The sequence below is a fragment of the Mya arenaria genome, chromosome 11 (genome assembly GCF_026914265.1).
Source record: "Mya arenaria isolate MELC-2E11 chromosome 11, ASM2691426v1".
In the NCBI taxonomy this organism is placed as follows: Eukaryota; Metazoa; Mollusca; class Bivalvia; order Myida; family Myidae; genus Mya; species Mya arenaria.
Window position 1 is genome coordinate 33,467,781 of NC_069132.1, and position 17,190 is coordinate 33,484,970.

The 17,190-nt window shown below is 33.6% G+C and overlaps 1 protein-coding gene across 6 annotated transcripts in view; it reads right to left on the reverse strand.

Annotated features, from left to right (window-relative positions):
- Window positions 1-8,889: 8,889 nt before the first annotated feature.
- LOC128207943 (transport and Golgi organization protein 1 homolog) overlaps window positions 8,890-17,190 on the reverse strand; it is a 33,352-nt gene continuing 25,051 nt past the window's right edge. For 3 of the 6 annotated variants that reach the window (XM_052911160.1, XM_052911159.1, XM_052911155.1), the window contains 5 exons: window positions 15,132-15,217; window positions 14,507-14,594; window positions 13,055-13,350; window positions 12,683-12,713; window positions 8,890-11,478 (listed from right to left, as the gene is read on the reverse strand). In XM_052911160.1, coding sequence (XP_052767120.1) covers window positions 11,367-11,478; window positions 12,683-12,713; window positions 13,055-13,350; window positions 14,507-14,594; window positions 15,132-15,217 — 613 coding nt within the window. In that variant the 3' untranslated portion in view covers window positions 8,890-11,366. The remainder of the gene's footprint in view (window positions 11,479-12,682; window positions 12,714-13,054; window positions 13,351-14,506; window positions 14,595-15,131; window positions 15,218-17,190) is intronic. The other 3 variants (XM_052911158.1, XM_052911157.1, XM_052911156.1) reach the window with 3 other exon arrangements.

Sequence of the window (17,190 nt, forward strand, 5' to 3'; positions counted from 1 at the left end):
ACAAATTAAAAGAAAATGAAATACAACAGGGGATGAATATAATATTAGGCTTTACTTGGATCTAAAGACAATATTATAAGTTACCAGGCTAGTAGTTGACCCGATATGAGATATACGGGGAAAGAAAACCATACCGAAAAAAAGCTCAAACCCAAATATAGTTTTCTGTGCCCCGTATATCCCATATCGACCCATCAACTAACCCAGTAATGTAAATATCATGTTGACAACCTGTTTACATGTTTAAATGTTTTATTTATTCACCGGAATATTCACTGGTATCGGAACAACGACGCCACCTTCATACAATATAAATTTGGTGACCCAATATGGAAAAATATGGGGTCACCGCGTGATCAGTCTTGGACCAATGGCATTTCATCATTTATGGTGGGTGCATGATATAGCTAAATGCGTGCTGTTAGAAGTTTGTATCAAGACACCCATGTATTACGAATGTATAGAACCGTGCATCACAATTTTTTACTCACTCCTGTGTTTTCCAGTGCAAGTCTAGTTCCATCAGCTTGAACATGACATGCAAATCATGTCCTATCAGGTTAGAAACGACATGCATGTAATGTGTGAATAGATGCGTGCATCATGCATGTTACTCACCCCTGTGTTTTCTGGTGCTAGTCATGTTCTATCAGGTTAGACGTGTGTATCACAACACGAAGTCCCTCTTCATACAGCAATAGCATCATCTTTCTGGGGCAGGAAGGAACACAATGGACAAAATTACCAAAGCCTTGCATATACTGCATTGGTTAGATGCTTAAAAAATAATTGAAGGGTTGTTAGAAATTAAATTTTATATAATAAACATGCAAAATTATTTTAAGCTTGAAGCTCAAGTTCATAATTTCAAAGACTTTTATCAATAAAATGGAAATAAAATATTATGCATGATAATTTCATGTAACGTATATGTCCTAATAAACAGTGGCCATGTTGGATTTAAGATGCCTACGTAATTTTGGTTCTTGTGCAATAGTATAGTTGACTTTTCGAGTTATGCTCAGTACAAGATTGTCGGAAGTACGTCTACCATTACTATAGTTCATTTTCCTTTTGGCGGGGGAAAATAAAAAAATAATCAAATTTTGAAGGTGGTCACATGATTTTCATCATCCTGATGTCAAATGCAAAAGATGAATTATCGGAAACCCCCCGCATTTTTTCAATTTTCAGCGTAAGGGTTTCCAGAATCATTGAAAATACCTACGAAAAAACAACCCTCCCAGCGCATTTTATAAAATGAAGCATGTATACATATAAGGACATGGGGACTTGATGTAGGAGAACTAAATGTTCAGTATTACGTGTGGTGTGTTCCATACATCATTTCTAGACGAGCCTGAAAAAAAAGAGTAATTCACCATATTATAACACAATAAATACATGGACGTATCAACCATCATAGAATAATTCCTATATTCATTGCTTTATTTCGATTATATTTTTTTTTAAACTATATTGCAAAAAAAACCCACCCCAATGTTTCTATCTAAGTATTTTTATCCTTTTTAAAATGAATTATTCAACATCCTGAATATTTAAGCTTAAGTTTTCCATACAATGATTTGCCATACAATCATTGCTACTTAATGGGCTCAACATTTTTCTACTTGCCTCAAACATTAAACTAGGTAAAGGAATTTATTATTAATCTTCAGTTTTAAACCAAATGACAATACCTTCGAGTAAAGTATTCACATTACAACTTAAACAATTTTGATAGCACCGAAACAATATATAAGGAAAGTTGCCAAATTAATTTTATGGATAAATAAATCCTAAAAGATTCATAAGATATCTACTTAAACATTTGAATTATTTTAATGTTAAAGAATGTCACACATCCTGATTCAAATCTTCTACAATAATTTAAAAGACCCTTGTCCATAGATGTATCATGTTAATGTCAAATCAACATTTGTTTTAATACATAAATGAGATATCTTGCTATTCATTAAAGTTCACAAAAAGTGATAAAATATTATGTTTAAGTATATTTAATGAAGACCAAAAGTTCGGATTAATGGAATACTACTTAATTATGTATAAAAAATAACACCATAAGAAAAGGCTTGTGATCTACTTCCATATTAAGTAACAAGACAGTGTGATGGTTTACTAGGTAACTAACGATGGCGTTTTCAGTGCCATTGTCCGTGGGGTCCAGGGCCCTAAGAATGGACAAATCAATGAAGACCAAGAATCTGACACAAGCTAAAGCAAAACTTACATTACAGTTCAGAACTGTTCTGCAACAAATGTCTGCAGAAACATCTGATTAAAGAGGCTCATGGCTTTTGCAAAGTTTGCACAGATTTTCTTTGTCGCCAATGCGTAAATGTGCATGAAAGAACTTTACTAACGTTAAACCATGTGATAATGACTGGTTCTGAGTTGATGGAAAGGTATAACCATGCCATGAGAAATGAGAAGACCAAGGTTCGAACAATGAGCCAAAACTATCTCGTTGGTTGCAGACGGTAGAGCTTCAATAGAATACATCAACAAGGATGACAAACTCAAAGAGGATGTCGAGCCGTTTAAGGCTAAGCTCGTAAAAGATGGCAAAACCAGAGTTCTTCGTAATAAGATGAAGTGCTTCTTCTGCGCAAGTGTGATCTTTGACGATGGTAGGATCGTAGTTGCTGATGCGAATAACAACTCCCTGAAGCTGTTCAACAAGCACTTTAATTGTCGCCATGTGTTCCATACAAAGAAAGAGCCATGGGACATATGCAGAGCTATTGACTTGAACACAGACTTGTTTGTGTCTGAATCTGGAATACATGGAGTTCACCAGTTTAAAGTGAAAAATGAAATTAAGTATGTGTTTACAGTAAAGGTTGATGGATAATGCTATGGGCTAACCAACTGGAAAGGTAGTATAGCTGTTAGCACAAAAAGGAGAAAGTATATACAATTTAACTTTTAGACCAGTTTGAAAATATGCACAGAAACATTGAAAATGCATTAGATGATATTCTAAAGCTCAAATCACCTTGGTACCTGACCTCGTCAAAGAAAGGTCAAAATTTGATAATCTCAGATGCTGGAATAGGAGCAATAACATGCATTGACGTTGATGGTGGAGTAAAGTTTATACACAGGGACAAACTATCTTTGAAAGATCCACGCAACATTGCAGCTGACATGGACAACAACATTTATGTGGTAGATTATGAAACAGACACAGTGCATCGGTTATCTGTAAGGAGGTTGGACTTGGGCATTGTGCTGTGTGGAAAAGATGGTCTTCAAAACCCATGTGGGATTGCTTGCTTCAAGAAATACCTTTACATACAGTCAAAAATGGATACAAACTCCATGAATGTGTAGGATATGGTGTAAAACAGAAAAATGTTTGTTTTGTTTAAATCTACGTAAAGTGACCTTATACTTCAATGTATAAAGTAGTTTCATTGGAAATATGAATGATCAATGATATAGGAACATTTGTACACATGTAAATAAACAGACGCAATGATTTCTTTTTATTTTAATGTTTATATATTGAAAGCATGTAACAGCTTGTAAAGTGTTTAAATAATCTATGTATGTCTCATGTATTTCATACTTAGCCGTAAACTATGATTAAAATGCATCTGTAATATACATGTACATGTGTTTTTGAATTAGCCATGATTTCAGTTTAGCTGAACAAATACCAACAAGAGATGTTTGTAAAACATTTATGCCCTACTAATGGCAGATAATTAGTCAGTTCATACTTACTGTGTGTGGGGTGTTATTCGAGGTTATGACCAACATCCATTCCAAGTCTGAGTATAGTAGGTATAGTTATTGACCAAATCTAAACATTGTTATAGGAGTCTATCAGAAATAATTTCTGTTAAAACATGGTGGCGTAGGATTCTCCTGTTGGCGGTTTTATCCACCCAGATATGATCTCTTGGAAAAACTACATGTGTATATATATTTGTTTAGGACACCTTTATGGCATTTTGCATAAATGCCCTTTTTTCATTCAATCAACGTGTTTGTTTTTCCCTTCGTCCATACAAGTTCGCCTTAGACTGGTTTTCGTTCTACCTAACCTTGGTCAATATATAAATGAAATATTATGGAAAAACATTAAATCATTTATAAACTTGAACAAATAAACTATTAGTTGTGTGTCACCTTTTTAACCGTTAGGGTATTTTCTTAGCATTGTTTATTATTTTTAATCAATCGTTTTGACTAGATTTCATCATGTGACACGCCTAAGCCAATGACATTGTTCTTGGCCATTCTCAGATATTTTTCGGCGTGGGCGATTGCCTCGCCAAACTTAATAAATTTTTGATTACCTCCTCCTCCCCTCCTCCCCTCCTCCTCCTGAGAATATTCTTATTTCATATTATTTACGTTTTTTCCTGTTCATGATTTCTATGTGTAAGTTTTATTTCCTTTATGTAAAAACTACATGTGTATGTATATTAGTTCTTAACACTTTTATGGGGCGGTTTTATTCACCCAGATATGATCTCTTGGAAAAACTACATGTGTATATATATTACTTTAGAACTCTTTTATGGCATTTTGAATAAATGCCCTTTTTTCATTCAATCAACGTGTTTGTGTTTCCCTTCGTCCATACAAGTTCGCCTTAGACTGGTTTTCGTTCTACCTAACCTTGGTCAATATATAAATATTTGTATGCAAAACAATTAATATTTGAACCGTTTAATACTAGTTGCGTCGCAGCTGCATTGTCGTTAGAAGCAAGGTATTGAATACAGTAAAAATGAAGATTTAAACTTTCTATAAAAGTTTTTGAAAAATACTGTGAATTCATAAAAAGAAATTGTAATAATTAATGTATTATAAAGTAAAACTATGAATTATGTAAATTTTTAGAACTAAAAAAATTAAATATTCCTAGTTTTGCATGACTAAGTGCGAAGTAAATTTTCCATTAATAAGAGTAGCAGCTTATTCTCAGTCTCATTTTCAGATTCTTCCTTAATTTGTGCATCAAGACATCACCTTAAGTCATTTAAACGAAAACGCAATCTTGGTGACGAGGAAGAAAATGACAGGGAGCGGAAACGCCAACGAGCGCCATTTAAACTCTGGGCGGCGTTTCCTTTTTAATACCTTATCAACATTTATGGCATTTTAATAAATGCCCGTTTTTCATTCAAACGGTGTTTGTTTTCCTTCAATCCATATTAGTTCGAGTTTCCTGTTCATAATGTAACTTTGACCTTGGACAATTACATAAATGCAGTTTTATGCAAACATAAAATTATTTATGGCGTTGTACAATTTATTTCTGTACGTCCGTGGCACGGGATTTAGGCAATATCTCGGGAGTACGCTATACGCTCACTTTATCCCAGGAGCCAATCAATTATCCCCTTTTCGTGCCACGTGACGCTACAGGCCAATCAGAAGGCGTCTGCCATTCTTCTTTGTTCTCTCTGGCGTATGTAAAGCGCTCGCCAGTCTCTGGACTTTATTTAACCACCACCTCCCCACCTCCTCCATTTTTTTATTTTTATTAGAGTATTTTCCAAGGTCTACCTTCTTTCTTTTCTCCGTTTCTTTCACTTCACGCCTCGTACCTTAAGATATACCATTTTTGTTGTTTTGTTGTTGTTTTTCGGGCAACGTTTTGTATTTTCCATTGTCTTATTACTGTTCTACCGAATGTGTTCACCCAACTTTGTTAATTTTGAGATTTCATGTTGTTTTTTGTAACTGTATGTTTTATTTTCTGACCACTTTGTTAATATATGCATCTATAAAGTGGGCGATTTTGTCCACCCAGATATGTTTTTTTCGGAAATCTTTTCTAAATTACCTTTTTAATACCTTATCAACATTTATGGCATTTTAATAAATGCCCGTTTTTCATTCAAACGGTGTTTGTTTTCCTTCAATCCATACTAGTTCGACTTGCCTGTTCATAATGTAACTTTGACCTTGGACAATTACATTAAAACTTATCGTGCGTCTGAGGTCATCGGAGCGATCATCCACCATATCAGCAGAGGCTTTGGAAGCTGACTCTACAAAGCACAATCCACCAGATTCCGATAACAATGACGATCTGTTTAGCTCAATTTCAGACATAAGCTCTAGCTCAGAGGGTGATGATTCTGAATTCGAAAATCAATGTCCTTGGAAATGCCTCTGTCGTACCAGCTACCGTAAGCCGGTGGTGACGAAGATTGAACGAAGGAAGCGCGTGAGTGTTCCACTGTTCAAGACGCTCCTAACGAGTCGTCTGCTTAGCTATATTAACACCTGCCTCTTCGACTGTTGTCGGTTCCATTGCTTCAAAAAGTGGACGTCGAAAGGGACAGATTCTATCAAAAAAACACAATAAGCATGAACAACAGCCTCGGATATTTTTTTATTAAAGTGTCCCTAATATTTGCAAATTTATTGCGTTTCACAAATTAAAACTGTACACTGTAATCTATATTCTGAAGTCGGAATAAGACATTAAATATAGAACTAGCAATTTCACTTAAACTTTCTCAAGGTTCCGCATATGCATGAATAGAAGTGATTAAATCTAAGATGATAAGATATGTTTTAGTATAGAAACAAAATTTCAGTGTTCTGCCAAGGATTGAAAAAGATGGGGCCGAATGGCCCAGCAGTCATGAAAATTAGGGGCCATTTACAAAAGTGAAGGGCCATGACCTTTTCCAGGGGAAAAATGAAAACTTTTAAATGAGTGTTTTATTTACCCATTATATCCATGGTGTAACATCCACATGACATCAGTATTCTCAAGTATTGGACAGATCCATTCAACATTTAGAAAAACTTTAAACTTGGCACAAATGAGACACAATGATATATGTTAATAAACAGTTTCATGTGTCAATGTGTTGTTATGCTTTATCAGGGATGTGATTGACCTGGCAGCTGGAGGGCTGAAACCATTTCGGTCATTGGGGAACTTTTGGGGTCAAAAGCACACTGCCGTAGAAGAAAAACTGGCCCAAAAGCACACTAGTATCTTTTAAATCAACTAAAAAAATTAAAAAATCTTGTTTTTTTATTTATTTCTTCTTTTTTTTTTTTTTTTTTTTTTTTGGGGGGGGGGGGGGGTCCTTGGGGCCATTAGATACGCGGAATTCCACCCAGGAACATTTTCCTCTGTTTTGCATTCCTTTAATGCACCAGGGCCTCATTGAAATTGAATTTGTTTATATCTCCCCCCTCCAATTTGAGTTGTTTTCTTTTTCTCAGCCATGATGATGACATTGAATTTGGTAAAAAAAATTATACTACCCCTCGCGGTTGGATAGTTACACGTAAACGGACCAATGAAAATCGTTGTTATCGAATGAATACATTGGCAGTTGGGGTTTACTGTTATTTTGAAATTTCATATTTAATGTTTCATCAGAAAAAGAAATTGATTAAGTCTAAACGGCTCTTAAAAATTCGATTAAGTAAAAACGGCTTTTCGAAAAACGGGTGCGCCAATCGGCCCGTCTACAGGTATTTCGTTGCGCCATCACGATTTTTTCTGCGCCAATGGCGCAAGGGCGCATCCTTGGCAGAACACTGAAATTTAATTGCAAACATACTCTTTGTTCATGTATGCATAGACAAACCCTCCTTTGCTGACAAATCTACCTTTCCTTACGAATCTGAACTAGTTTTACAAAATGTCTTCACTGTTATAAAAGAATGTTTAATGTTACTCGGAGGAAACACTTTTTTAAAGCAAGATTCAAGGACGTTGAAAAGTGTTAAGCAAAGGTAATGACGTTTTTTTCGAAAAAGTATGTTTTACCTGGCTTAGCCCAACCAAAACACTTTCTTCAAAACATTTTTGAACATTTAAATAATTACTGCCAACATTTGAATTTTTCCCTGTAAATATCATTGAGTTATGATATAAGATTATTGTATAATAAAATGAAGACATATTCTATGGTTTACTTTTTATGAAACACAATCAGTATCAGTCATAACACATTCTTACTTTGAATAAATAGTAATGACTTATGCTGTAAGCAATATTTATGTTGCTCCTACACTATGTATAAGCTTATAAATTTGAAAACCTGCAGTGTCTTCTTAGTACGTTAATGCCTATATACAGGTTGCACGGCGTGATTTTCAAATTAGTTGTATGTTTGGCACTAATGTACTCAAACAATTTTCTTACTTAAATAATTATATACATAATGAAATACAACACTTTTTATTTCTGGTGCAACTTGTGTGATACTGCATCGTTATTGTTGCTTAGCAGCTCAAATATTTATTTGAATATATCTTAGCTTCATTAATTTAACACCGGTGACCATTTTGAGGTGTACATTTTGTATAATCAATTGACTGCCAATTATAACTTGAATTGTCATACCTCTGATTCTTGTGTGAAGATCTCTGGTTTAATTTTTAACCTACTTCATACCAGATGATGTTTCAAGAGCACTGCAACAGAAGTGTTTTTCCTAATCAATTAAGTGCCAGAACTATATATTTTTAAGTTGAGTCATGCTGCCTTGTGTGCATATTGTAACGCAGGTCACGTCTTCTTAGTTGTATATATGAATATTGTGCTGCTTTTCAGTCATGGTAATGGTTGCATGCTAACATCGTCACAAACGTCATATAAATATCCCTTTTTTCTTCAAATGGAATCAGTGCTTGATCTGGCGCTCAGCATTAGCGGGCATTACAGCCTCATTATGTTGATTATTCCGTACTGTTTAAAGACAGAACCCGTGCATTACATAGTTACTGTCTGTCCAGTTGGGTTCTCTGCTCTCTCTACCAAGAGAACAGTATTTGAAATCCATTTTCAAGATCTACCCTAAAGTATTAGTAATATACTTTCTGGTATATACGCTCATAACAAAATATTAATCGCAAAAAGAAATGCATCTTTAACATTTTATTTGTCATTAACTATATATTTTAATCACCATTTTACAGACATAAATCTTACTCTGCACAAATACACACAGTGCATATCAAATCAAGATCATCTCAGACCACTCACCATCATAATATGATCCATATCAGCCTTACTTTACATGTACATTTACAACAGAAGCAGAGAAAGGATCCATTGTTATATCACTATTGAGTAGAGGCAAGTGTTTTATGCAATAATAACACATACTTTTTGGGAAATTTCATGTACTTTTAATTAGAAATTTGTGAAATAAATTCTAGTCATCAAGAGGGCCAGCCGCCTCAAAGGTCCATTATGTATCCTGTATCATTTTGAGAAGGAAAATATTTATCAAAGGTCAAGATACATACACCAAATTGTAGTCATTGTTTTAAATTATGATGTCATAGATATGTTGTTTATTTCATTTTGGTGCTGATAACTAAATCAAGTAAAAACGCTTGGTGGAAGTGAGTTGGTCTTGTTTTAATACTTATTACTTACATCATTAAAATGGCAGTCACATGAAAATAAAATGTGTAACAGCCATCCATTTGTATTTCAAATTCATCATTTTAATTGAATTTACATTAGTGGATAGTAAGCTGATCTGGACCTGGCTAAAATGGTCAGTTGATTGAGATGACCCATCCCCATACATACAACACTATTACCAACATTACATTGAAAAAAATATGGAAACTTTTTTCAGAACTAATGACTAGGCTTTACAAAGGTAAACATTTTTTGTTAGACAAATAGAACTTAATGGAATAAATGATATGCAAATGGAATAAACTGTTGTGTGCTTTCTCTTCATGCACCTAATAGAATCAAAGAAATTTTGCAAAATAAAATATTTTTTTTAAAATTTTTGGAACACATCCATTGGAGCTTTAGATAAGGCCTTAGATATACTGTCATGCTAACACATTATTGGATAGCTAGTGATAGTGACATGCGCATTATGCATAACATCATTCATATATTAAGTGAAAGAAAATTAATGGCAAAACTAGAGAAAAATAGTTGGGAAAAGGGGAGCAACTCCGTAGCTCCTTTACCAAGCTATGCCATTGAATACAGGTTGATAGTTAATAAAAAGGATTTAAAACATAAATATTCTATTTTTGTTTTCATAAAGAAACATCATGAACTGACTTCATAACAACACAACCATGCAAACAAAACAAGAATTGCAAATACACATGTATCTAAATGATCAAATTCAAGATGTCTTAAACAAAACAATAAATCACAGATTGCACAGAAAATAAATACATTCAGTATGGAATACATGTTTTACATATAAATTATGCATTCAACATTATGTCATCAAATTTTATGCTTATGAATCAAATACATCAAATTAATATATCAATGTCTAAGAATTGAAATAATTGAGTATATTTGAAATTGAAAAACAACCTAACTTCTTAATGTTTTAAGATTTTATGGAAACAGATCTTAAGGTTACCAAAAAATTGTTTTACTAATTACTATAAATATAAGTAGGCACTTATAACATCTTAAGGTACATACATCTACATTCCATTCTAGACCATTTCTAAGCCTTTATGAGCCCACTAGGGATATATCTTATATTTTCTACCATCAAGCTAAATATGCAAGTAGACTGCTACAAAAATATACGAAAGAGAATTTTGAGAAAATATATTTTACCGAACTGGACAGGTAAGCACAATCTTAATTAGAAGTAAATGCTATCTTACACACTTTCCTTTTCCAAAATGAAACAAAAGAAAAAATATTAGGTCCTTTAATTGTAATGTATTTACCCCCTGACTTTGTTAAATCCATTATAAAGCCCACTGTTAAATTGCCAAATGTATGAAAATGAAGGCAGTGATTTGATGCTGAGGGACAAAGCTACCAGATGTATTCTTCACATATCTTCCTATTAATTACTCTTATTAAGTACAATACAATTATCAATGCAATTTATGGATCATAAAGTCAACATATGTGAAGGATTGGGATGGAGGGGGGATGGGGTTGATTGCAGCACGGGTGACCTTAGAACACGAATTGTGAACCTAGTTTGGCACGTCAGTAATGAAAATGACACTAACAAATCTGTACAACCAGTATTCCATTTTTTTAGAACAGAAGCAATTCCTTTAAAACCTGCAAATATTCCATAATACAACATCAAAACCAACATAAAACGTAACATATAACTGCTATTGCAGTTGTAACTAATGCACATTTTGTTTGTAAACATCAAGACCCTGATGGTAACCTTGGGAACTTTAATTTCACGGTGAAGCCTTTATCATTTATTTTAATACTGTGCTGGTCAATTCTGGGGTATAGACTAACGCTAACAGACATTTTTGGAATGACATGGCAATGAGTTTCTCTGTGATTATAATAGTAATACAGAGAAAATACATTCTTGATAAAGGCTCTCCGGGCCCAAGGTCTCTGTTTTGGCACACTAGTCCCAGTTTCCGGAATGGTGCCTGTTCACACGTGGCTTTGGTGGCGGTGCTGGCGGTCTCGTCCGTCGTGGGGTGGAGGTGCTCGGTTGTACTTGGGGGACACCCGGTCTGTAAAAACACAAGTAATACTTTTACATAACAATATGTTTACTGTGTTTGTGAAAATGAATTGTTAGGAGTTAGGCCGTGCCAAATGGATTCTATTTTATGTGCCATATGGCCGGTAGGATTCGAGCCATCCAACCATTTTTTTTCCATAATCAAAATTAAGCCACAGAAATATATAAAAATATATGATATAGCAAGTATATATATCTTTCAATTCAAGTTTTAAATTGCTCTGGGCGCTTTTCCGACCACCTGTAGTATATATAAGATAAGTTTAAGTATGCATGCTTGTTTTTTTCTTGATGTTTTTTTCCCCAGCTTATTAAGCAGGTTTGATCTTGGAACCCTGACGCTATACATACATAAATGAATTTGCTATGGCCTAATTGTATGTCATATGTGGAACAGTTTCAGCTAAAGGTCGAGATCTATACTATACAATCAACTTATCCTCTTAAGTTTAACTGTTATAATGCTAGAATAATAATTGATCTAAGTATGAAATGTGATGTCGTCAACGAAATATGAGTCCCGTGAGGGCAATGATGTTACATCATATTAAATGAAAATTTTCAATGGGATCGGATTGAGAAATGAAACTGATCACAATGTGTAACATTAAATAAGGGATGAATTTTAAATGTATCGTAAAATAATTATCATTGTTTGCATATGAAGCAAAATAAAATGCTACAAAATTTAAAGACTTCATCTATTAATACATTTAACTATAAAATTCAATTTCTTATGAGAAAAGGAATCTCCAATATATATTTTTTTTGGTTCTTTGCTTGTTTGGTAGTTGAAGTCTCCAATGTTAGGCAAACATTCGTACAGTATTTGAAAGAGTTTTAACATAATAATAACAGTCCAACATGCACTGAAATAATCAGACAACAGATCAAATTAACAAGAGAACCGCATATGGATTTCACGCTTGTCTGTTTTTTTTTCCATCTCCCAAGGGGCATAACTCTACAATTACTCTTACCTGATTGCTGCACAAATGATTAACTTCATTCTTCATGAAACAAATTCAATGGTTTTTTTTATCTTAACATTAAAGATAAATTATTTGCACAACTCTACAGGTCACAAAAACAAGGCTATGACAATACCTCAACCTTTTTAAGTTCGAAAAAAAAACAGAAAAGCAAAAATTCCCAACATGCAAAAATAAATCGCGAACTAAACAAGCTACTACCTTGAATCAGAACAGTCACTCATTTCATCATCTTGATAAAAATAAATTAGCATTTAATTTGATTCTATGTCTAATATGATATAATAAAATTTATATAAATTATTTATTTTCCTATTTTTGCTGCATCATTATTATTTTCAGATCAAACAAAAATTGGATTTAAAATGCACCTCTAATACATGAAATAAATGTAGGAAATATAAACACTTTAATCGAATCACGTATAAAGCGAACCCTTTTGTCTTTGATACCATAGTATCAGCAAGTTAGATATACATAAATCATGTGATTTAACAACATAAAATCCAAATGCTTGTCAGTTAAAAAGCAACACACAACCAAACTAAAATCAGAAAAACACAAGCCCCTTACCCTGCCTAGAAGAATCCCTTGAATCATCAAGCTCAGAAGAATTGCCTAGGGGTGGGGGACTTCGTAAGTGAGGGGGTGGGGGTCTGGGATAGGGGGGTCTAGGTCCTCGAATGGGGGGAGGTGGGTAACGGTCAAATGGGGGTGGGGACCTGCGATCTCCGGGGTAAGGCGGTCGAATGGCGAAGGGCGGGGGAGAAGTCGCATGAGGGGGTAGGGGTCGGGCTCCAGGGGGCAGTCGTCTGTCTGGAGGGGGTGGGGGATATCCACCAACAGGTGATGCTCGATAATCATCATCCCTGAAATATGAAATAGATAAAAGTCAGTATGTTTCAAACATTTGGAAAAAACAACAACACGGTATTACACAAAGTTAAGCATTCTCTTATTACCTGATCAAAAACAAAATGTGAAATATTTATTTATGTATACACAACTTGTTTTAGTGATGATAAATGAATTGTGATATAGACATGAAATAATTCCATGTCAGTGAATACATACTGTATTTAATTTTGATATTCATATTATTTTTTTCGAAAGAACTGTGATTTTGATGAATAATTATGGATTCCAATAGAGCATTATTTCATTGCTTGCAGGATTTCAACACACAAAACCATTAAAATTCACACCAGGGACAAATTAAACTTTAAAAAATAAGTAAGGTTAAAAATACGGATTATAATATTTGTTAATGAAAATACATAATATATGTATACATTATATTATGGAATACATATTGCATGTTAGTAATTCTCTACAAATATATCTGTATTAAATTTAATCAATGTGAGCTTTAACTTCAATATAAATGTTGAAGCACTGTTGTATTAATATTTATAATCTTATTAGTATTAATGATCATATGTTGCTTTTATACTCACAATATAGTGTCAACTGTTTTTTTATTTATCCAAACTAGGATGTGTTGAACATGCAGAAGAATTTCTATATACAACCTTGGCATGAATTTTAATAAACAGGGACACCAGAATACGATTCTGTAACTTGTCCTACAGTCTAACGGTTTTTACATTATGAAAGGGGCAAAACTCTGTTATAATTAAAGCCAGTTATGGGCCTTACCACACACAGAATGTCACTGATACCATATTTCTTTCTAAAACAATCTAAAATTTAATATTATAATTTCTATACAGTACATTGCCATTTTCTCTCTAAAACAATCTAAAAATAAATCAATGTTAGAATTTCTATATTTTCTCTTTCCATTTATTCCACTGAAATACATGAATTTAATTAAAACGCTTAACACTGTATTAATCAAATGTAAAAATAAAAACAAATTCACTCAATGAAATATCAAAACTAAACTAGCCTACTTCAATACAGAACGTCCTATCAACAAAATCTGAACCAACACAACCGGGCTATTATAAACAGTGGCAAATGGCAGTTAATTTGTTAGAGGTATACAGGTAGCAAGCAAACCTAAGCCGGGGGGTTATACGTCCTTGAACTGACCCACGGGATCCAGGGCGCTCCCCTGGGGGTGGAGGCCGGGGGCCATTCAGCATACCTGAAATAGAGCAAATATAGCTTTATGTCATGTTTTTATTAATAAATTGAATATGATTATATTAGAAATTGTTCAATTCTCTTGCATATACTACAAGGAGCAGAATTTTTTGTTGAATATGAAGAATTAACTGCCAAAAAAATAAATAGTTAAAGTAGAGAACAATTCAAATCTAACATTGTATAGAAAATACTCATCACACCAGTTATAAGACAAGTAGCTTACTGAAAAAACAACAACAATAAATAGGACAAAAAGAAATATCTTACTTAAGGGGCATTTCACCATAAACATTAAACACACATTACTTTCAGCTTGATAGCGACAAAAGCTGGAATATTATAGAATTATATTTAATGTGTTTTTTTGTGTGATTTTTTTGGTAGGAATATTCTGAGTGGCCACGAAAAAAACACCCATGGTGGGGAATGTACCCTATACCTATAAGATGAGCAGCAGAAACATAAACTACTAGAACATCTTCAATTTAATGACAGTTTAACATTGACCTCACAAAATAACAAGTTCAATACTTACCAGGTGGAGGCATTGGACGGTGGGTGATGGGTCGGATAAGACCAGGTGGTGGCCCCTGCATAAGTTTCCTCTCCAAATCTGTCAACCTGATGAATATAAAGATTTTTCGTTACAAACCATCCACTGACTGACATTCATGTTTGTTTAGCCTTTGTCATCCTTTTTTATATGACAAAATTATTTTATGCGTCTATGAATCTGTTTTAAAACTAATGACCCATGGAGTTAACAACGATGCTTAACTGTTTAATACAATTAAAAAAGGGGCATAACTCAACAATCATTAAAGCCAGAGTTATGGACCTTGCTGTACATGTTTTAATTGTCTAAGAAACATGTGTACAAAGTTTCATTTTAATATCTTAAACGGTTAGGCCCGATTTTAAAGATTTCGCACAACACTGATGACACAACCAATGACTACACCAAGCCTATAACACTACCTCAACTTATTAATTTTGAAAAACACACAAGCTAAAAATTACTTAGAAGCAAATTTTGGATGGAATATTTTCATTTTAATCAAATCAAGAAAACTTTTTGAATTCCTTTAATGAATTTATACGGCGGAGTTCGGAAAGAAGGCTGAGACTGTAAGCTTACGAAATCACAGAAAAAGAACGAGAAATGAAACAAAAATCATAACAAGTTTGAGCATTTACGATGTTCAAAATGCTTGCAGCGTTTCGAATATTCACTTTATATTTTGACAACCTGAAGCAGTTACAAGAGCATTCTGAGGGAAATCCAATGCATGTCTGTTGATTCTCAGTCAAAAAGTTGCACAACTCAATGAAGTTTACAGCCAGCATTAAGGGTCTTGCTGTACATGTGCCTATTGTTTCTAACAACATCTGTTCAAAATTGCATATGAATTTGTAAGAGCAGTTTTTTGAAATATGGCCAAGTAAAAAAAGAACTTAAAAGAGATATACTTTGAAACTGATATATTATACATGCACTACAATTTGCTAATGATTGATCTAATCTCAAAGAAATAATTTCCATCAACAAAGTAAGTCAGAGATCTTTTTTAAATTTAATATCTTCATTTGTTAAAGATTTAAATAAAAATAAAACCTTCAAAAATCAGTTCCTTTCTGAGAAATCTTTAGTTTATTAGGACAATTCGTTCAGCGTCAGTTATGAGATGAACAAAAGCACTGCAGAACATACACCATCACTCAACTGTTGTTTTTCAGTCAAAAAAGGGGCATTATTAAAAAAAAAAGAGTTATGGGCCTGGTTGTACAAGTACCAAATGTCTGAGGAAATATGTGTACCAAGTTTCATATGAATATCTTGAAAGGCTTTTGATATATGCCCATGTTTCAAGTTTTGAACATTGATGACAACTGTGCCAAGGCTATGACTATTCCTCAACTTCTTTTTCTTCGAAAGACAGACAAGCTTTAAATTATTTCTTCCAAATATCTGAAAGGAATAATGATAAATGCTGAAGAAAAAGAAATCCTTTACAGTGTATGCTACTTACGATAGTAATCTTGCAGATAACATAAATGATATATACATATACGTAAAACAGCTCGAGTTCTTCATAATAACATTACAAAACGATTCAAAATACTGGTAATTCTTATTTTAATGAAGATTGTGACACATTTAATCTTTTAATCTAATCTACATGTATAATACCATTGGAGAAAGTTTGTCAGTGGAAAGAATAAAAATTAGCACCTCACACTGAGGTTTTACTGACAAGTTTATTCCATACTTCTCTTACTGAATTGCACAACAGCAAGTTGACGTTAGTATTTTTCTTTCTTTCTATTTCAGTGCTTTTATAATGTACAAACAATGCTTTTTTCTCAATATTTTGTAAATGGGGCCAAAACAATGAATATAATACATGTGGAAAGAGCTAGAAATGGGTCTTATACCATTGCTTACATTGAATTCTATGTTGAGAAACATCAACAGGGGGATTTTATAAAGTCCATCAACAAATCCATACCAGAAAATGCTGTTAATGTTTGCCAAATTCTGAAAAAGTGAATGGGGCCCGAACTTGGCCAAATTTTAGGAAGAAAAAATCCCC